Source organism: Rutilus rutilus, assembly GCF_951802725.1.
Source record: "Rutilus rutilus genome assembly, chromosome: 5".
NCBI lineage: Eukaryota > Metazoa > Chordata > Actinopteri > Cypriniformes > Leuciscidae > Rutilus > Rutilus rutilus.
The window spans coordinates 513,708-537,640 of record NC_140213.1 but is presented as its reverse complement, the minus strand read 5'-3'; the positions used below and the strand labels follow the sequence as shown (position 1 = coordinate 537,640).

At 41.9% G+C, this 23,933-nt stretch overlaps 1 protein-coding gene across 6 annotated transcripts in view; it reads right to left on the bottom strand.

Moving 5' to 3' along the window:
• The window catches only part of tspan4a (tetraspanin 4a), a 37,611-nt gene extending 14,967 nt beyond the window's left edge, over positions 1-22,644 (bottom strand). For 2 of the 6 annotated variants that reach the window (XM_084408626.1, XM_084408629.1), the window contains exons 1-2: positions 17,589-19,038; positions 5,029-5,220 (exon numbers count right to left, since the gene is read on the bottom strand). In XM_084408626.1, the coding sequence (XP_084264752.1) occupies positions 5,029-5,220; positions 17,589-17,900 (504 nt within the window). In that variant the 5' untranslated portion in view covers positions 17,901-19,038. The other 4 variants (XM_084408631.1, XM_084408627.1, XM_084408630.1 and 1 more) reach the window with 4 other exon arrangements.
• Between the last annotated feature and the right edge of the window lie 1,289 nt (positions 22,645-23,933).

Here is a 23,933-nt window from a genome sequence, read left to right as displayed (position 1 = left end):
AACTGAAGCCGCCAGAGTCCTGATATGGCGCTGACATATTGTAACTTGAGTCTGCGCAGTAGCGATCTCGGGACCAGACCCGCGCAGTAGCGATCTCGGGACCAGACCCGCGCAGTAGCGATCTCGGGACCAGACCGGCGCAGTAGCGATCTCGGGACCAGACCTGCGCAGTAGCGATCTCGGGACCAGACCTGCGCAGTAGCGATCTCGGGACCAGACCTGCGCAGTAGCGATCTCGGGACCAGACCTGCGCAGTAGCGATCTCGGGACCAGACCTGCGCAGTAGCGATCTCGGGACCAGACCTGCGCAGTAGCGATCTCGGGACCAGACCTGCGCAGTAGCGATCTCGGGACCAGACCTGCGCAGTAGCGATCTCGGGACCAGACCCGCGCAGTAGCGATCTCGGGACCAGACCCGCGCAGTAGCGATCTCGGGACCAGACCCGCGCAGTAGCGATCTCGGGACCAGACCCGCGCAGTAGCGATCTCGGGACCAGACCCGCGCAGTAGCGATCTCGGGACCAGACCCGCGCAGTAGCGATCTCGGGACCAGACCCGCGCAGTAGCGATCTCAGGACCAGACCCGCGCAGTAGCGATCTCGGGACCAGACCCGCGCAGTAGCGATCTCAGGACCAGACCCGCGCAGTAGCGATCTCAGGACCAGACCCGCGCAGTAGCGATCTCGGGACCAGACCCGCGCAGTAGCGATCTCGGGACCAGACCCGCGCAGTAGCGATCTCAGGACCAGACCCGCGCAGTAGCGATCTCGGGACCAGACCCGCGCAGTAGCGATCTCAGGACCAGACCCGCGCAGTAGCGATCTCAGGACCAGACCCGCGCAGTAGCGATCTCGGGACCAGACCCGCGCAGTAGCGATCTCGGGACCAGACCCGCGCAGTAGCGATCTCGGGACCAGACCCGCGCAGTCGTGAGCAGGAAGTAAAGCCACGAAATCACGTAACTAACTAAAAACCAACTTATTTTTGAAACAGACACTTGAATTTACATCAGCGTGATAAAAACGACAGCAAATGAAAGAAACCACCTTTGGAAAAAAGATATTTGAAGTGTAATTTAATTGTTTAGTTGGTCTCACGTCCCGTTGAATAACATGGGGAGGCGGGGCTTATGACCTATACTAGGACCAGCCACCGGGGGGCGATCGAGACGTTTTGCCTTCACTTTTCAGGGCTTGTGCGGCACGCTTGGTTATGTCCAATGAAGGAACAGAAATGGGACTGATGTACTCAAACATATAACTTATTAAACACTAGACAATAATATACTGGTTGGCAATCAGAGCAAGCAGATGTTCCCCGTAGGTAACAGTGGGCGAAATTCTACAATAAAAAAAAAAAGTCACAGTGTATAAAGTCTCATAATACATAGGCTACAGTGAATAAAGTCTAATAAATAGATACTGTTCACATACACATACTCCAACACTGCAAGAGACACTTCACACCAAATAGGCCGTACACACACTAACACTTCACACTTCACACTAGTGAACACTGCAGAATAAGCACTGTCCCCACAGGAGATATTGCACAATGCCCATGGGCCAAATACGGTGATATAGTGATTGCCAAACAAACAGACAAAACATTTAGGTTAGCAGGCTAACGCTAGCAGGCCTCCACCCTTGGGCCACCTCGTTCCAGGCCCACACAACAGTGGTGGCAGATTTCCAAGGCACGCACATACATCCAAAGAAAGGAAAAATAAAACCGAATGATTAAACCCAGGAAAAACAGTGGCTAGTTGGACAGACGAAGGCAATCCTCCTGTAATCAAAAGCATAAATGGTTTATAATGCTATGTTTAGTGGCATCGTGGCAATTAAAAAAAAAAAAACCCCAAAAACTCTCATTGAGAGACTATAACAAAAATGGATTAAATGAACTTACATTTTTAAAACCAGCCTAGATGACTTAGAGCTGTATGCACCGTACCAGTGAAGTTTAATGGTGTGAATGACTAAGAGCTGTGCACACTCTCGCCAGCGTTGCTTCCCTTCATAGGCAATATCCGGCAGGAAACGATCAGAGCTGTAAGCACTACACGTTACGTCTACAGGAGAAAGGGGCCAGTGAACTTACGCTGCTGCAAACCCGTGTAGAATCACTACTCGCTATTATACCAGCAAAGTTTCTGTAGACTCATAACTGCGTGTACCATTTACTGGTCACCGTACGCACTGACGCCAGGCCGAGCTATAAACAAACAATGAACCGTATTAGGCGCTTCTCAATGAGAATGAGTTTAGCGTTAAAGACAAATAGGCGTAACCTTCCAAAAAGACACAGCTGATTCTCCAAGAGGCTCACTCTTCAACTCACACCGCACTAATGTTCTCCTGTCCATTTAAAGAGACGCGTCACCTGATCCAAATAATCAGTGCCAGTGGGCAGGCCTTCAAGCTACCCTTCCCGTCTCAACCCTACACGCTACATTTATTTAAGTGATTTATGTATATACTGTATATATTACTCTCAAAATAAGAATAAATGGATGTAAACCCCAGTATAAGGTGATCTGCAGACATGAATCATTTGCTGATGGCTCCAAATAGACGGACCTGAGCCGAGCTCTGCAGGTTCATGTTAACCAGTCATCTTGAAGAAGATTGTGAGATATGCATGTAGTTTGTTTCAGACTCATTAAAAAATGCAGAGAATCCAATTAGCAATCTGTAATTTTTTTATTTATTTTTTTCATTTCAGCAGTGTATGGTATTTGAATATCGCTTGACATTAATTTTCCAAATTGAGGAATGAAGTGGATGTGCTATCAGCTGTGATAGGACTGGCAAAAACACAGACATTTTTACTGGATTAAAAAACATACTTTGGAGAAGATAACTGGCCGCTACTCACTGGATTAAACAAACAGCGTGAAATGAATGCAGAAGAACGAGTGGAAGATCTGCTGCTGACAGAGATGTGAGGAAGCTGTCGAGATTGTTCATGACTCTGGGTTTTACGCCACTGAGTTGTGCTGATCTGATGAAGGGAAGAGGTTTGAACACAAAGGGCCATGACTAGACCGATCACCATTCTGCTTTGCCCTTCAGGATTTTTAGCATGCATTCAGCTGAAGTAAAACACTCCAGCTCAGGCCCTGTGAGGTTCTGACGGACCGATATCTGCATCTATCTCGGGACGCTCTGACAGAATGTAGATCTCACTGGCCCCTTGAAACATGTCCTCTAAAACTCTCCGCAGGTCTCCGACTGCTTTTTAAAAGTCAAGATTCACTAGATTCAGAGAGTAAAACATTTTGAACTGGGGCTCAGGTCAGGAAGCAGACAGACTGGCTAAACCGACCAACAAGCCGTCTCACGTCACCAAGGTCAGATAATCCCATCACAAGAATCTTCAAGATTCTTATAATACTAATGCGTCACAAAGATGGGGGACGAAGATTGGAGGTTATAGAGACTAAACATGCCACACATATGATTTTGGTTAACCATATGCAAGTCTGAAACATTAACCCAAGAGAGTTTAAAAGGGAGAATGAATACATAGACCAAACCACTTTAAAAGGAAAATCATGAGATGGGAAAATTAGATACATGTTTATACATTTCTCAAGTGGTTATATATAGAATATATAGGATTAACAGGGTTTATTTCTCCTTCTTAGCAAGAATTAAGTGAGAGTCACAACTCTCTGGAAATTCCTTTTGGGGTCGTAAAACTCGTATCAGTCTCAGTGTGTCACAGCACTCCGGGTTCTGCCAGGGTGTTCGCTTCATTTGGGATGTTAGTTTTGGGGGAAGTTTCATAGACCTTTGATGGGAGTGAGTTTGTTGGATCATTCATTAAATATAATGAATCATTTGTGTGTGTCTGATTGGTCCAGATGTTACAGCTGATATAAAAAACTGGATGACTAGTAATTTCCAACTACCTAATTCTGAAAAAACAGTTTCTAATTATTGGACAAAACTTCCTCACGTAATAATCTAGAATACTGTCTAACACTTGATGGCTGCTCGGTCAAGTCCTCGTCGTCGGTTAGGAACCTGGGTGTGTGTGTGTGTGTGTGTGTGTGTGTGTGTGTGGGTGTGTGTGTGTGTGTGTGTGTGTGTGTGTGTGTGTGTGTGGGTGTGCTCTTTGATACCAGTCTTTCATTTGAAAGTCACGTGTCTAGTATCTGTAAAACCGCATACTTCCATCTTAAAAATATATCTAAATTACGCCATATGCTCTCATTGACAAATGCAGAATTAGACCAAAGGCTAGATTATTGTAATGCTCTACTGGGTGGTTGCCCTGCACGCTTAATAAACAAACTACAGCTGGTCCAAAACGCAGCAGCTCGAGTTCTTACCAGAACCAGGAAGTATGACCATATTAGCCCGGTTCTGTCAACACTGCACTGGCTCCCTATTAAACATCGTATACATTTTTAAATATTGCTGATTACTTACAAAGTAGGGGTGGCACGGTTCACAAAACCCACGGTTCTGATCAGATGGAGGACTTGCTCCTAGACACGACCACAACGCATTATGTAGTCAGCCGGATCCGGGCCGTATCCAGATCAGAAACCACCTTTATCTTTGTTGCATTATTTGATGACAGTGGCAGGAACCTAAACTCCATCAGTGACAGAATGGAGAGAAAACCTTGGGAGAAACCAGGCTCAGTCGCTCAGTTCTCCTCTGGCCAACGAGCGAACAGCGTATGATTATGATGTTTCTCCAGACAGATATGGAGCTGTTGCCTGACTTTCCTGCCTTTCACCTGCGACTGATCATATGGATTCCTGCTAGTGTCTCTATATCTACTCGATGTCCATTATTGCCACTCTGATTCAAGAGCCATATATTATCATTTGAGCAGAAAGCCACATTTATGTGAGACAAACTCATGTCACTTCAAGGAGAAATGCTATTGTTTCACGTCTTTTATTCTAAAACTTGCTAATTGACTATGTGATTATTTCATAATAGAGCCCTCGCACATGTCCTGTTGGATGTTTTGTTTTACATGCTAGTGTATTGGTTCACTCACGCTCAGGAGTAAAGGACGGTTCTCTTTGACCGCACCCACACACCCCAGACAGCCAATCACCATGATGATGCTTCCCGCAGCGATGAGCAGATTAGCGGCCGAGAGCGACGGAAGGGAGGATGAGAGGGTGGCGAAGTTTCCCTGGGTGATGGAAAGCCAAACTCCCACTCCGAGAATCCCACAGCCGCCCAGCTGAGAGAGAGAGAGAGAGAGAGAGAGAGAGAGAGAGAGCGAGGGGGAGAGAGAGAGAGAGAGCGAGGGAGAGAGCGAGGGGGAGAGCGAGGGGGAGAGCGAGGGGGAGGGGGAGAGAGAGAGAGAGAGAGCGAGGGGGAGAGAGAGAGAGAAAGAGAGAGAGAGAGAGCGAGGGGGAGAGAGAGAGAGAGAGAGAGAGAGAGAGCGAGGGGGAGAGAGAGAGAGAGAGAGAGAGAGAGAGAGCGAGGGGGAGAGAGAGAGCGAGGGGGAGAGAGAGAGAGAGAGAGCGAGGGGGAGAGAGAGAGAGAGAGCGAGGGGGAGAGGGAGAGAGAGAGAGAGAGAGAGAGAGCGAGGGGGAGAGTGAGGGGGGGAGAGAGAGAGAGAGAGAGAGAGAGAGAGAGAGAGAGGGGGGGAGAGAGAGAGAGAGAGCGAGGGAGAGAGCGAGGGGGGAGAGAGAGAGAGAGAGCGAGGGAGAGAGCGAGGGAGAGAGAGAGAGAGAGAGCGAGGGAGAGAGCGAGGGGGAGAGGGAGAGAGAGAGAGAGAGCGAGGGGGAGAGCGAGGGGGAGAGAGAGAGAGGGAGAGAGAGAGAGAGAGAGAGAGAGAGAGAGAGAGAGAGAGAGAGAATGTAAAACAACACTGAGCTGATGGAAAAGTGCACAGACAAAACTACATTTGATATACAACTGGCATAAATTTGTTTTAGTGTCACTAATCTTAAAGTATTTCAATGCATCGTGTCACATGATTAAAGAGGGCCTGTTCTGTCTCCACATGTGAGACACAGATGTGCATGTGTGTCTAAAACAGCTCCAGCTCATCATAATGCAGTCTGCAGTCTCTCAAGGCCAAACGCACAGCCAAGAGAAAGCAGCATCATGTCTGTTATCTTCATTCAGCTCTGCTTTAGAAGGCTCCGCTTTGAGATGGTCTTGTAGGACGCCTATAGCTCACCCTCACTCAGACACACGCTGCTGATTCACCCTAACAAAAAATCTGTTTATTCCCAAATCAAAAATGAGTTTAAACTAAAAGGGATTCAACTGTCTCATGCATCTGTCTTTTTCTTTAACATTAAAAGGTATTTGATGAGATGTTGTGAATGTGTGAATTAAACACTGATCATCGTTTCTGACTCACGACTCATGATTCATGGGTTCAGTCACAGTGATCAAGCTCTAGGATGTGTGGCAGAACATCTTCAATAAATATAGCGTGAATAACAGGTCCCAGAAAACAAATGTATAACAACATGCTACAATAACCTTGATGACTGATATCTATTATGACCACGACGTCACCAGCGTTGGACTGAAGACACCGGGACACAGAGTGAGCCGTTTCAAGGAACATGTTTGAGGAACTTAATAAAACAGAATGACCCAAAAATACAGCAAAGGAAGTTTCTGGACTTTGACCATTTTCTTCATGTCATTTTATATCATTAGAAATGAAAATGAAATGTGCTTGATCTCATTTGATCATTTCAATTTATTGGGACTTTGATGACCAGGAAGCTTCACGATCTGAAACACTCGAACACCTAAAGCTGGTCTTGGTCTTGATCGGATGTCATGTGTTTCTCTCTCACATGTAAATGATGTGGAGCTGTACAGTAATATCCCCTCCACCGCTCGACTCAGCTCTGCTGGGATGGTTTGACGTCAGTGAATCACACTGAGAAACAGTGTGTCCTGATGATGGAGAAGCCGTGAGCTCCTGGATCTGTGCTTCATCTTTCCTCTCCGGCTCCTGCTGCTCACACACCTGTTCTTCTGGCTCTCTCTTCCTCTCTCTCTTCCTTCATGCAGTTCACACACACTCATGCCTGTTAGCAGACAGTGCAGCTCATTGTGTCATGATTAGCGGCCGCTAACTCGTTTATGCAGGTGTGAAGCGTGTTTGTCTTGCTGATGTGGGTCAGCTGGTTCCCCGGGGTAAGATGCGCCACACAATCGTGCCGGCTGCAGTATTTATAGGGAAGCGTACAGCGCTGTTAGCGAACGGGTCTGATGTGCTGGAGGACACACACGCCTGGCTCCTGTTTCTGCGTGAGATGGAGAGAGTATCTGTCCTGATCTACAGTTTAGAGGGAGGGTTGGAAAAGTCCATTCAGAATCCATAAACATGTGATTTTGATTTTGAACACATTAATTTTTGATACAACATAAACATGAAACGTTTAGTTATGCACACACACACACACACACACACACACACACACACACACACACACACACACACACACTCACACACACACACACACACACACACACACACACACACACTCTCACACACACAAACACACACACACACACACACACACACACACACTCTCACACACACACACACACACACACACACACACACACACACACACACACACACACACACACACACACACTCACACACACACACACACACACACACACACACACACACACTCACACACACACACACACACACACACACACTCTCACACACACAAAAATATTGGGTAAACTAGAGCATTTTTTCTAGTGTTTTTTTTCCCATTATTTATTTGATTTATTTACACAGGTGAGATGGCGGAGAACGAGTTCTCATTTACAGTAACGACCTCTGTGGGTCACACAGATAAAGAGAGAAATGCAGCCAGAAATGCAATATACAGTAAAACAAGCTAAATAAATTAAAAGCAATCACAGGAAACAAACCCAATCAGTGATAAAATGATCCTTAAGCAGACGTCTAAAATGCCGTAAAGGCATCAGATCATCCAGTTTCTCTCGACTCTCCACCATCCTGGAAGGGTTTTTCCACTGAGTTTGTTGCAATGCAGTGTGGGATTTACTTCTCTGCAAAGAATATATGGGATGCTGCCTTGGAATTTGGCCAAAAAAGGCATCTTTTAATTCTTACCGTCTGAATGCCTGAAAACACGGCCTACACTGGAGCTCAGCAACACGAGACCACAGTAGAATACTGCACTAGGCTTTTCATATGTCTTGATCTGTCTGCAACATGCATCTGTACTCAGCCGAGATAAAGCCTGTATTCTGATGCTCGGGGAATGAAGTGAAGCCATCCACACTGTTATACTGCACATCAGAAGTATGTCAGGTTTCTATGTCATCCTTGGTGGTCATTGAATGTTTTGTTCAGTGTATTCTGGAGCATCTTTATCTCTAATGGCTTCGCCAGTGCTAATGTTCACCGCACGGTCTGCTCTCCTGTTATCAGCTGATGTTGCTGTCGGACTGATCCAGAAGCTCAGTCACAGAGTCTCAGAGTTGCAGAGGGTTGGGCAGCGATTCTTCCATTCGAAATCTTTGAAAAGAAGGGTTGTAATGCAGGGTTTAAAGTCTTTGCTAGGATTTGAGTCTATTTTCTTGCCATGTTTCTAGGGATTTCTGCTCAGTTGACTTCAAGTGGAGGACCATTTATGTAAACAGCTTTTCCACAGCGAAGAAAATCACAGAGCATCCAAAATCCTGTTGGTTACTCAGGCAGCTTCATATGTGTGTGTGTGTATGTATATATATATATATATATGTATTCACACACACACACACACACACACACACACACACACACACATATAGGTAGATATGTATATGGAAAAAGGAGGTTGCAAAAAGTATTTAATAAAAGGGGGCAAATAATTGTTCCCAATGTGTTTTAGAGAAAAACATATATATCATAATGTGATTTTCCACCACTTTCAATTATTTATCAAACTAGTGCAAAATACCCGTGAAAAATCAGTTTTTGTGTGTGTTTTTAGTAATTGTTGGTTTGGTGTGTTTGAGTGCTCGTTACAATTACACAGCAAAAGTTCAGTGACAATTTTATCTGTGCATGGTAGAAAGCACACGGTGAACTCTGAGAAAACGCTATGCTTGAGCAAACAGTTTGTGAATAGGCTACTACAAATGATGCCCGTGAAAGAGACTGTGAACGCATTGAACAGGATGTGTTTAGTTGGTGAATAGCATAGGCTACTATTACACAGTAGCGATAACGTTAAGCGCACCAGAATGAAATATAATATTCAGAAGTAAACAGCATAGCTGACTTACAGATTCAGTTTACATCCACAAATGAATAAGCGTGTCGATTCAGGGAGCAGTGCAAAGTGCCCGTGCAAAATCAGTTTTTGTGAGCTGATCGCCGTCAAAAAAGTTCAGAAGATATTTCTTAGCGACGGCTGATTTCAACAGTTTCAATATGATAAAAAATCACTTTTATATTGATTCAATGGATTAATTGCATTTTGAAAAAAAAGTGTCATGAATTTATTGCATTTTTTGGGGGAAATTATTGCATTTTTGGGGAAAAAAAGATTTGAATTTGTTATGTTATTATAACCTAAAGATGCTATGTGAAAGGGTGAAACAGAAAATAGTGGGTTTTCATCTTGCCACTTTCTTGGTTAAGAAAACACATTTTTACTCAAATTAATCAAAATGGATTTATCACGTTCTGGAACCAAACTATAATATTCAGAAGTAAACAGTGAAGCTGACTGAGTGTTTATGCCAGAATGTTTATTTTTAAACCACAACTTTATAAAAATGATATATTTAACGATATCTTTTGCATTTCTCATCCAAACAACATCAAACTTGGCACTGCACTTACTCGTGCCCGTGGCGAGACACCTGTCGAGTTTGAAATCCATCGGACTAACGGTTCGAGAGATATGGGGTTAACAGACACACAGACACACACACACACACACAGACAGACACACACACACACACACACACACACACACACACACACACAGACAGACGTTTCTGTAATTTATAGATAGATAAAAGGTTAGATATTTGCATTTTTTTAAAATAAAATATCAAAAGGATAAACTATGCAGATTTATTTTTTACAGCCATCTTTGATCATATTGACTGTGGCGAGCAGGACGAGTGTGTTTACGGGCGAGCGACTCGTGTCTCTCAGGAGGAGCGACGGCAGTGGAGATCGAGATTTTATTTGATGTTTATGCTTTATTTGATGTGACAGCAGTCGTCCGTGAGTGGCTGCTGTCTTTTACTTTCGTTTTATATTTGGTATTTTTGGTATTAAAATGTGTTGAATGTTCGCCAGTTCCCGCCTCCTCCTTCCCATAATAATGAACTCTGCTACATTTACCAAGGGGGCAAATAATTCTGACCAGCACTGTATATGTATATATATATACCCATTACAGAACAGCAGCCTTCAAGCCTTCTCAGGCAAAGACCTCTTGGTTCACACACTTTGTTGAGATGCTAACATTACAAATCCATTAAAATAATCATTATTCATGCATACATGAACTGCTCTCACGATTCATCAGTCCTAGAGATGTTAATGGACCCGAGCGCACACAAGATACTGTATTTAATGTGTGTTGATGAATGTTTATGTAAATTAAATCTACTCGTATCAATATAAAGCAATGTCTCTTCAGAAGACTTGGATTAAATCACTCGATTATTATGGATTACAAGGAACATTTTGAAGTGTGAAAGATTTGGTGGATTGGAGGGACAGAAATCTAAATATCTTCGTTTGTGTTTCGAAGATGAACAAAAGTCTTATGGGTTTGGAACGACATAAAGGCGAGTAAATGAGGAGTACTAAAATCATTTTAGTAGATTTTGACTTATCATTAGATGCAGAAAAAGAAGGTTGGATGGAAGTATCTTTTTGACTTGCTTAATTGTTTAGGACTTACAGAGAATAATTGTGAATGTGTAAGAATCCCATATCTGAAGAGCTGAATAATAATACGGTTGTCGGAATCATGTATTGCTTCTAGCGGATGTAGGCTGGGATCTTCTGCTTCTCATATTAGCCATCAAAACATTTCCAGTTGCTGTCAGAAGGCATAACAGTTGCTGGTATTGAACAGACATGTTTTATTACTTGTGCTCATAAACAATACTCAGATGAGCTGTAGGGTTATACTAGCGCTGCTGGGAGATACTCCAATGAAAACCAGTTGCCATGGCAATAATGACAGCGGCAGCCTTTTTAAAGACTAAGACAAATGTAAGATTCTGTATTTTTTAGGCCAAACACCAGGCATTATCACTATATTTAGATTGCAGAAAGAGCCTCCACTGTCTCAGCGTTGTGGTTTTGCTCTTCTTTTGTGTTTTTCCCTTTTCTTTGCTTTTCATTTTCTCTGACACCTTAAAAGCATGTATTATGGCTCATAGAATGACTATTTCATATTATCTATGATCTATGATTCAGCCTTTTAAGTGGTCAGCTTGTGACATAATCTGTTCAAGCAGTTAAAAAATGTTCTCAGTATTTTAATATTTTAATTCTAATAAAGTTTGCCAAAGTGATTAGTTGCTGTTGGAAACCTGTATTTTCCACACGTCACACGGCTCCACATCAGGCGACGTCTCCGCTGATAGATTAGTAGTGTAGTTGAACAGAACCCAGGGCTGGACTGGGACAAAACAATCGGCCCTGGCATTTTGGCCCAGACTGGCCCACTATATGATCATAAACACCACCCATCTTTGCACGCCCTTAAATATATGCATACCAACTCCTATTCCTTAAAACCACTAATGCCATGTAATGAGTGAGTATAGGAACGAGTGAGAGTTAACAGATGAAATAAGTACAAATTCGATATTTATTAGTACAGTTGAACTATACTCCACAGTGATGAATCCTAAAACAAGCTATAAGCTGCAATGGCATAGCAATACCAGTGTTTCTCACAGGATGTTTGGTAAAACTGTGGTGGGTGGACCTCGGGTCCTCTAGGGGGGTTTGGGGGCATGCCCCCCCGTAATAACATTTTGTGCATTTTAATGTTAAATTCATCAATCTGGTGCACTTTGAGAGTTCAGAATTAAAAGCTCCAGCCCATATTCAGTGCAAATTAAACAAAGAAAAATTCAAACCTCTTTTAGTTACAGTGTCTATTTACATTACACCTACCACATAATAATAGTTATAATATTAATCCAATGACAGTAATAGCCATATTTTGTAAAACAAATGCACTAAAAAATAAAGGAAACTTTCATAATTAGTTTTGTACCAATTTCTATACTTGAAAGAGATAAGCACATGATCTTTTATTTTGCCAGAAACTGCATCAAGCTTTTATTTGGGCGGAAAACATGGTTTACAAACGGCTCTCATTAAATTTCTAGTGAATTGCGGTAATCGTCAACTATGCAGATGTGGAAATAATCTGTAACTGGGTTATGGGTTCCTACACTCCATCATGACATAGCTTAAGTGTTTTGAAAGTAGTTCTGCTTACCGCAGGGCAGGCTCTACACTCTCTCATCTCTCCTGATCCTCCTCACTATCATCGCCACAGGAGCTGATGAAAACATATATTTTGACACATTTTACAGTGTCTGCTTTAAGGGCCTGTTTCTATTATTTATTTTTTTACACTATTTCTCTGCACAATCCTTGTGTTTCTTCTCCATCTCGCAGACTATTTTGACAGATACACACTGACACTGCTGCATGCTCGCTCACTCGTTTAAAGTTGTGATTGGGCCAGCCCAGTGTCAATCAAGAAAAGAACCAATGGGCCGCTGATCTACGTGTTTCATGGGCTGGTCTGTCAGAAAGAAAGAAAAAACTAACGCTGACTTTTTTTGACCACTGCATTACACCGGCACAAACCCAGCGCCACCAATTAAGCAAAACAAAACGAATGGGCCGCCGATGTACAAATTTTATGGGCCGTTAAAAAAAAGAAAGAAATAATAATAATAATAATACAAATTATGTATGAGTATGAGATGTATCGCCCCAAAAAGCACGTCGGCCCACCGGGAAAGTGCCCGGTATGCCCGATGGCCAGTCCAGCCCTGACAGAACCAACCAATGTTCTTCAGTAAAATAACTGGAGTATTTTTACAATGCTAACATTTGTGTAATGACATTACATTTGACCTGTTTACTTTAGTATTATAACACTAATTGCCCTTTATATCGCATTTAGGGTGTGTAGACAGACGTATTGTTAGACAGTAAGGTATAATTACACACAGCGGGGGAAAATTAGCACGTCTGTTTAAGCAAATGTTTTTAGAGGTAAACAGCTTTGCTTTGGACTAACCGACCACAGTTAGAACATGTTAGCATTCATCACCACAACTCAAAATAGTAACACAAATGTGTGTTTGTCATACTAAAAAAAGAATTGAGTGTTGAGTATTTTCTGTTGTACTTGTTTGAGTGTGTGTGTGAGTGTGCATGCACGTGTGTGTGTGTGTGTGTGTGTGTGTGTGTGTGTGTGTGTGTGTGTGTGTGTGTGAGTGTGTGTCTGTGTGAGTGTGAGTGTGAGTGTGTTTGAGTGTATGTGAGTGTATGTGTGTGCGTTCTTGTATGTATGGTTTAAAAGGACACAAATGTGTATAATGACATGGGTATTACAATGTAATAGACTCGAAAATTATATTGGCATTATGTTGGCATTAGTGGAATTGCATTAGCATGGTTTAAATCAAACTTATCTGACCGTTATCAGTTTGTAGCAGTAAATGAAGAGATCTCTTATCGATCACAAGCTCAGTATGGCGTACCACAAGGCTCAGTACTAGGACCGCTGCTGTTCACTCTGTACATGCTACCATTAGGAGATATCATTAGGAAGCATGGCATTAGCTTTCTGTTATGCTGACGATACTCAGCTCTATATTTCTCTGCGACTCGACGAAAATGACCAATTCCCAATATTAACGGAACGCATAATTGAGATAAAAAATTGGATGACTAGTAATTTCTGTCACAGTTCTCAGATGCTGTTTGGATCTTAATTTAATTTTCATGGACTTTTGGTTTGTTATTTTCAGTCACATGTGTTTCCTTTGTTCAAGTTTCCCGCCACTTATCAGTTGTCATGGTGATTCGTTTGATCTACACTGGTGTTTTTAATTTCCCTCATTTATCATGTATTTAAGTTGCAATATCGGGTGAACTCTGACTATCCTGTAGACTTCCCAGACAGTACAGGACTGGATTGGAAAGAGGCCATCATCCGGTGTCCAGAGAGCGTCTACCCCCGACCCCGACCCGACCCAGAGCCAGAGCCCAGCGCACCACCACCCCTAACTACAGAGATGACGCCAGAGCCCCCGCAGACGGAGAGCTTCCGCCCGCCGCAAACACTGAGCCTGTGACGACAGCGCCTAATAACGCCCCGGAGCCAAAGCCCCAACGTAAGTCTGCCCATACACAAAAGAAATATATTTTCTGGATATGTTTTGGAATATATGCACATATTTGAAATTGGCCCAATAAATATATTTCATACTTATATTTCATATATTTTTGTTATATTTCAGAATATATTTCAATGTATTTTTTTCTGTATGGGTCCCCAAAAGTGTCAAAAATATATGTGGCATATATTCCAAATACATTGAAATATATTCTGAAATATAACAAAAATATATGAAATATAAGTATGAAATATATTTATTGGGCCAATTTCAAATATTTGCATATATTCCAAAACATATCCAGAAAATATATTTCAAATATAATTCTTTTGTGTATGGGTGACCAGGGGTGTGAGCCGGCAAACATCGTCCCGGTAGGAAGTCCTGGTGGAGCTCGACACAGAGGACTGGCTGATCAATTGGGACTCTGAAGCAGTGCTTCCCACCCTGAACTTTCATCACCAGAACCACCCATACAAAAAAAATAAATTGAAATATATTTTAAAGTGTCAAAAATATATGTGGCATATATTCCAAATACATTGAAATATATTTGCATTGTTGTTCACTTATATTTATCATTTTGAAATATATTCTGAAATATAACAAAAATATATGATGTTAAGTGTGAAATACACTCACCTAAAGGATTATTAGGAACACCATACTAATACTGTGTTTGACCCCCTTTCGCCTTCAGAACTGCCTTAATTCTACGTGGCATTGATTCAACAAGGTGCTGAAAGCATTCTTTAGAAATGTTGGCCCATATTGATAGGATAGCATCTTGCAGTTGATGGAGATTTGTGGGATGCACATCCAGGGCACGAAGCTCCCGTTCCACCACATCCCAAAGATGCTCTATTGGGTTGAGATCTGGTGACTGTGGGGGCCATTTTAGTACAGTGAACTCATTGTCATGTTCAAGAAACCAATTTGAAATGATTCGAGCTTTGTGACATGGTGCATTATCCTGCTGGAAGTAGCCATCAGAGGATGGGTACATGGTGGTCATAAAGGGATGGACATGGTCAGAAGCAATGCTCAGGTAGGCCGTGGCATTAAACGATGCCCAACTGGCACTAAGGGGCCTAAAGTGTGCCAAGAAAACATCCCCCACACCATTACACCACCACCACCAGCCTGCACAGTGGTAACAAGGCATGATGGATCCATGTTCTCATTCTGTTTACGCCAAATTCTGACTCTACCATCTGAATGTCTCAACAGAAATCGAGACTCATCAGACCAGGCAACATTTTTCCAGTCTTCAACTGTCCAATTTTGGTGAGCTCGTGCAAATTGTAGCCTCTTTTTCCTATTTGTAGTGGAGATGAGTGGTACCCGGTGGGGTCTTCTGCTGTTGTAGCCCATCCGCCTCAAGGTTGTGCGTGTTGTGGCTTCACAAATGCTTTGCTGCATACCTCGGTTGTAACGAGTGGTTATTTCAGTCAAAGTTGCTCTTCTATCAGCTTGAATCAGTCGGCCCATTCTCCTCTGACCTCTAGCATCAACAAGGCATTTTCGCCCACAGGATTGCCGCATACTGGATGTTTTTCTCTTTTCACACCATTCTTTGTAAACCCTAGAAATGGTTGTGCGTGAAAATCCCAGTAACTGAGCAGATTGTGAAATACTCAGACCGGCCCGTCGGGCACCAACAACCATGCCACGCTCAAAATTGCTTAAATCACCTTTCTTTCCCATTCTGACATTCAGTTTGGAGTTCAGGAGATTGTCTTGACCAGGACCACACCCCTAAATGCATTGAAGCAACTGCCATGTGATTGGTTGATTAGATAATTGCATTAATGAGAAATTGAACAGGTGTTCCTAATAATCCTTTAGGTGAGTGTATACAAAATATATGATCTTTCAATCATCTGTTTTGTTTGTAATAAAGGTCCTAACATGTAAGGGATAATGTACATCCAGCTTGTTACTTCATAACCCATTACAATGTTCAAAACAATCGTCCTGGCAGCAAGACTCTTATGACATTTCAGAGTTTACGTGCAATACACGGACATACGTAATCAAATTCTATGATAAGAGTCCGATCTACCGCGACACACTGGGAAAATATATGTTATGCAGATATTATAAAACCATTCAAATAAAACACAAATTCTTTCTTTATGATATCAGTAGTTGACTTGAGACTTGACTTGAGTTGTTTATATTCAAGAGTCCTTTTTGTCGAGTCAAGCCTGAAGTCATTTCACGTCTGAAGTCTATTAAAATGCGACTGGAGTCTGAGTCACTAACTCGAGTGCCCATCTCTGCATCATCTCAGAGCAACTCATCTGACTCAAGTCAGGACATAAATAGTGACCATGGAGTCCAGGCTGATGTCACCAAAATCCAACTGGTTCTTACACTGATCATAAAGCAACACAAACATGCAGGGTTTGAGCGCTGCGCTGGTGGGGAATAGCTCTCACTTCATAATGACCATGTTTATGATCATTTTATGGTGTTTTGGTCATTTTTGGAGCTTGGTCACTAGTGGTTGTAATGGAAAATTTTGCTTTTCATTGATTTACAGTGTTGATTTTCATTTATTTCCAGTAAGACATTGAAATGACCCTTTGCTGGACTGTACGTGGTCTGCCAACTTTAGTTGACTAATGTGTGTGTGTTTTTAAACACTGGGAAGCAGCTGAGACGTCAGGAGGGTCAGAGGTCGTCCAATTTAGAACTTGTGAGTTTGTAAGAATAAACTCAGCAGGATTAGATCACTAGCCGAAACCTTCCCTTGTTTAGATAAGAGAGAGCCTGTAAGCAGGAAACCTTGAGAGAAGGTATAAAGGCTGCTCTGCACTCCTCTCTGATTGTCGCACTTGTTTCACAGACTGTACTTTTGACTTCTGTGTGGCAACTGGGCCTTCTTGTAAGAATAAATACTTTTTTGAAAAGACTATTTGACTCATAAATGTCTCTTACGCAGTGATGAATGTTTAATGATTTTTTGCCACAACATGGTCGTTCTATGGGAAAGAGTAGCTCAAACATTCAGCTAAACATCTGCTGTGTTTCATGGAAGAAAGGAAGCCATGCAGGTTTGGAACAACACAAAGTAAATACGAAGCATTTCCTTTTTATGTTTGAGTGAACCATTCCTTCAACATTCTCTCTCATTTGAACAGAATAACAGAAGAGATGTATAGGAAACACACTCACCCAGAAGAGCAGATTGAAGAACACCATCCCGTATCTCAGGGCCCTCAGGCATCCCTCGGCCATCCTGCAGCGCCGCAGCTCTAGGAGGAAGATGAAGGACAGGTCCAGGTAAAACACCACATACTTTCTGCCCTGTGCTGTGGTGTAGCTGGCTTTGGCTTTCTGTGACCCTGGGGTGGTACGAATGCCAAAGATGAAGGGTGAGCTGTGGTACTCGTACTCCCCGCTGTAGCGCAGAGGAGGAGACCCCGGTTTGCTGTCCAGAGAGGGACTGCGTCGGTACGGGGTCTCATCGGTACTCGAGCGCCGCATCTTTGGGTCGGGGGCCGGGGCCGGGGCCGCAGCCCGGACCCCCACAGGCCAGATGATCCCCACTTTTACAAGACAAGTCACAAAGTAGGAAACGTGATAAACTAGCAAGTTGGAAAGCACAAGCCCGCTGCCCTTAAAACATGGACATTATTTGTTTTTTTTTATCAAAAGGAGTTCGCATGTTTTAAAACAGGATCTTGACAAGATGCAACAGTCTTTGGTCCACAAGCTGAATGTTACAAGGTGTAGACATTCGAGGAATAAAGTCCAACGAAAGGTCCACCCACAGTCCTCAATGTTTAATCACTTTTAACTGCTGATTCAATATCTTCCAGACGCACTTCATTAATTTCCTGCACTGCACTTAATCCTCACTGGACCTTGCTGGATCAATGACACCGGTGCTGTAACGCCGCTTCATTGGGGGAGATGCCTTACCACAAACATACATTGAACCAGACTTGTTCCAACATGTCCGAGCTGCCAGTGGTGCCTGATGAAGAGACGACCTCGGCACACCTGGATGCTTTACAGACAGGTCTGATGGACGCCTACTGGAGACACTAGGAGTCGTCCCACTCACGCCTGGACTGTGAAAAATATCCAGTATTTTCTTGACCTCCAAACCAGCTGAAGGTTTGCCAGACAGCATGAATGGACAGATGAATACAGATGAACTGACACGTTTTCTAATACACAGAGGATTGCACTGCTTTGCTAATCAAGGTTTCAATCTCCAGTTTTGAACCAACGCATCATCTCTTCAACCTGTCCCTCATGCTGCTTCTCATTTTCTGTCAAACCTTTTGCACGTTTCTTTCCTTAAAATCGAGTTCCCTTTATCCACGCTACTTCTGTCTCCTTCTACCTCAGCCTCTGCGTCTTTATCCCTCTGGGTTTGCTTCAGGATTCAGAGGTCTGCTGGAGCGCTAACAGGTTCAGTCCATCGAGCCCCTTCTGTCCTCTGTGCTCCTCAGTCCAGCTATAAAGCAGAGACAGAAGCCTGAGCCATAGTGTACATGTCCTCTCAGCATACAAGAACCCAACAGCTCCCGCAGAACAGGATCTCCTGCGATTATTCCTGCGCTCTAACACCCCCTCACACACACACACACGCGCGCACTGAACGCACACAGTCTCTCACCTCCTCTTTCTCTGGTAACTGTCGCACAAATCATTCAGACTCTGGCCACGCCTCCTCACAGCTCATCCAATCATCTTCCACTGCTCGCCATCTTCCTTCAACACACAGCTTCTCTGTATCTCTCCTCTCCTCGTTCCACACCAGCTCTTACAGCAGAATATCTGCTCTGCAACACGTTTTCATTTCTCCCTCTTCATCTCTCCTCCTCCTCTTGCTGTCGTTCTCTGCCTTTTCTCTGCTTGTATTCATGAGCTGCTGGTGTGTGTCAGCATGATACAGGCTCGCTGACATTCAGCACGATTAGAGTAAATGTCAATGATTGCCTTTGTTTAGACACTGTGATGCACAAATAACATTTTATAATTGAGATTCTTTTGCATGTAGGATCTGAGTGAGTTTATTATCCAGCTAACAAAACAGTTCAGTTTTTCAGAGTTTATTATTTGAATCAATTCCTTCAACATATTTCTATAACGCATAGTTATATCATGCTGTGTTATTTTTTTCTTGTTATGTTTTACCTGTCTAACATTGATTTGAGATTAACACTGCTGTTGTGTTATACAACTGTTCAAGCAAGTGTTAAATTAAGGACTACTACAAAACAAAAATGTACATACAGTAGTACCATAGTGTGGCAATCATTTAAACATTGTCTGTCAGAATATATTAAAAGTATGAGCTTCTGATCACAATATTGAGTGTTTCTACAAGAGCAATAATGTCGATTTCTAATCTATCTATCTATCTATCTATCTATCTATCTATCTATCTATCTATCTATCTATCTATCTATCTATCTAACTATCTATCTATCTATCTATATATCTATCAGTCTGTCTGTCTATCTATCTATCTATCTATCTATCTATCTATCTATCTATCTATCTATCTATCTATCTATCTATCTATCTATCTATCTATCTATCTGTCTAGATGTCTGTCTGTCTGTCTGTGTGTCTATCTATCTATCTATCTATCTATCTATCTATCTGTCTATCTATCTATCTATCTGTCTGTCTATCTGTCTATCTATCTATCTATCTATCTATCTGTCTAGATGTCTGTCTGTCTGTCTGTGTCTATCTATCTATCTATCTATCTATCTATCTATCTGTCTATCTATCTATCTATCTATCTGTCTGTCTATCTGTCTATCTATCTATCTATCTATCTATCTATCTATCTATCTATCTATCTATCTGTCTAGATGTCTGTCTGTCTGTCTGTGTGTCTATCTATCTATCTATCTATCTATCTATCTATCTATCTATCTATCTATCTATCATCTATCTATCTATCATTATTATATATACAGTATTTATATTTTATAATTATGTTTATTGAATTTTCATTATAATACAAATATAACAACAATACATCACCAACAAAACAAAACAAAAAAACGTAACGAAGCCTTGTACGCTCAGAACTACTGATTCGAAACAAAAGATTTGTAAAGGTTTCTAAGCTTCGCCCGTCACTAGATTTCCCTGTTTGCCCATTTGCCTTATATATGGATTACAGTTGTGGGTTAGCCCTAATAAAGCTGCGTTTGGCCCTTCTATCCGTGTGTCGGAGCAGTTCGAAACAGCTTAAAGTCACCATGAATTTTTTGTTTTGTGGAATATTGCAGTGTTTATTCTAAATGATTTCTGGGTGCACATCATTATTGTGTTAATAATCTTGAATCAGAATAACAGCATCTCTTCTCTTCTCTGATGACGAGGGCGGGGCAACCTGTCACTCACATGAGATCAGCCAATAGCAAACCACAACCATCCAATCATCCAATCAACTCCCCACAGACACATTCAAGCCCCGCCCACATTTGTTCTTGTTCCAGAAGTGTTTCCCTCAGATATACGACACGATAGGGAAGAAGAGACCAACACAACTTCGCTTTCATGATGACTTTGCCTGGTTTAGAGGCTCGCTGCTAATGGTGAACACACTGTTACTGTGCGACTCGTCATCAGTGAGGTGAGGAGCAGAGATGCCATATGTTAGATGTGAACACTTGAAGCATGCATGAATATATAAAACCTGCAGAAATATAGAAAACTATTAACAAAAATGATTTGAAACTTACCATAGTTTTAGATGATTAATGTGAACCCTAACTGCACTAATGGCTGTAAAACACTGAGATTTTAAACAGACCTGATTCAGTGGAGCTGAAACGCCACACAAGCAACAGAACATTGTTTAACAGCAGTTTATAGCCAAATTACTTTAGACACAATGTCTGTTATCATCTACTTTTACACACAATGGCCTGAAAATGAACTATTTAAGGTGTAACAACCTAAACTCCATTTAGTGAAATTACAGTACATCCTGACTTATTTCTTCAAAGCCCTTTTCCCACGTCTATCAGTAAATATACAGCAGAATCTCACAGAAAACGGTTCCTTAGAGAAGCATTTCTACTGCACATTATCATTATATTAATAATGAATGTGAATGAAGGACTATGATGTGATGAAATAAATGTGGCAAGATCATCATAAGGACTGCAGTGCATCTTTAATGCCTCTCGAGTGGACACTTCAGGGCTATGCATACTTTAAGTTAATATTTGAGTCATGGGGTAAGGAATACTGTTTCCGGCTCCAAGCCTCTTTATAGAGAACAACCATATAATCTCCACAGACGTTAATGAGCATTATTCATTCATATCACATTAAGCTAAGCTTTGGTGTGCTTCTCGGACACCAACATTTTAACGATTTATAAAAGACGGATCACTGTCTGGCCAACTGAGATTCTGGAGATAAAACTGAAGATCAGCGAGATCTACTATAGTTGTACTGCACGCTGTCGGTGTTTCAGACATCAGCGTTTGGATGCAAACTGTGACGCGTGATGTCAGTCAAGTGGAGAATTAGTAGTAATTAATCACAATTACTCCACTGTGACGTACGTAAAGCTTTACTGTGAGAAGCCAGAAGAAAATAGCAAGTGTAAGAAGTGTTCAGAAATGCAATTTTAGCCAAAGAGACACGTGATCTATCTATCTATCTATCTATCTATCTATCTATCTATCTATCTATCTATCTATCTATCTATCTATCTATCTATCTATCTATCTATCTATCGTTCTATCTATCTATCTATCTATCTATCTATCGTTCTATCTATCTATCTATCTATCTATCTATCTATCTATCTATCTATCGTTCTATCTATCTATCTATCTATCTATCTATCTATCTATCTATCTATCTATCTATCTATCTATCTATCTATCTATCTATCTATCTATCTATCTGTCTATCAACCTTTGTCCTTGTGAAATGTGTCTATATTTCCAGTATACTGTCCACAGCAACATTTGGACTTTTAAGCAACCTAATTCACTAGCAGCTTATGTGTCCAGTTCTGCACTGTGTCTTTGTTTTAGTTGCTCTAGAAACTCATGCTCTGATTTTTATAAATGACACATATAGTAATTGGCATGAAGTTTTCTCTCACTCACCTCAGTAGTTGCTTCAGAAGGTGTTGTTCGTCCTCATGTGTGTGTTCTCTCCTGAGTCTAAAGAGCATGTGGAGTGTTATTCCCTGTTCTCTGGTCAGGGTTAGGGAGGGACAGCCATCAGGCATCCCAGGAATGCTGAAATGTTATTCCTAACTGAGACTCTGTGTTTATGTTCTGTGTGGACTCTATGTTTTTTTTTCTCTCAGTCTTCTAACATCTTTCTGCAATAATAATAACAATTTAGATATCAATGTCATTACTAAAGTGACTTGAAATGAGGTTGTTGAGCAAATGAGTTAGTTTAGTGTGTGCAACAGTGTTTAGTGTTTAGTGTGTGTAGAACATCTACTGTGTCCCTAATGGGATGATGGATCTAAGTTACATCAGTGATGAGGCTTTCTCAATCTGACAAACGATTGAAATAATCACTTTGAAACATGATTCACTGAAACACTAGCGCCATCTGCTGGTCAAAGGCAACACGGCTGGGATGTAGGTTTTTTTTTATAAAAGTATATTTATGCTTCTGTATAATAGTATTATTTTTCTGAAACAGACAAATAAAAGAACGATGATGTAAAAGGGGCATAACAGGGGAGAAGAAACACCAACATCTCTTTCAAAATACAATTTAGTATGTACGTTCTATATATCCTTTATCTAATTTTATTTAAGTGTAAAATAGCCAGTGATGGAGCCTACAGACACATCTAGATTCACTCACTCGTCAGGTAAATATAAAATCTCCAATAACAGCTCACGTCTATTTTAACCCTAACTGACATGATGAACCATGAAACTGGCTGATATTGTTCTGCTAAATCATGATGAAAGTCATCATATCAGTTATACACTGACATCTGTTCACTCATATAGTTCACACTACAGGATTTTAAGCCCGATTTGCAAGTTAGTGAGCTCGCCGACCGGTCGGGCTGTAATCGCGTGCAAATCTGCGGGTGATCCGCACTGGCCAATCTTTAAGTGTGAAAGACTTAACGACGCATCAAAAACGCTCGCTGACACATCGCCGACGCCAGACAAATATCTAGCATGCCAAATATCTGGAGCTGTCGCGACTCGATAGCCTGTGGTGTCACGTGTCGCGACGAGCAACAGCCAATGATCAGCTTGTTATGACATTACAAAAGCCTTTTGTATTTGTAACCATCGTTGCCAAACCACAACAGGCAGCTGCTCTTATAATGTTTTACTCACCTCCAACCTTTTTTTTTTAGGGGTTCTAAACAGATAATTGCGCAAACAATCCTATTTATTTATTTATTTGTTGTTGTTTTTTTACTGCCAATTTTGTCCCGCCGTCCATTTTCAAAAAGACAATGCGCCATTTCCCATTCCACTTCTTGCGCATGTTTTCGTGACAAAATGTGGTTTTGGGTCCGGATTG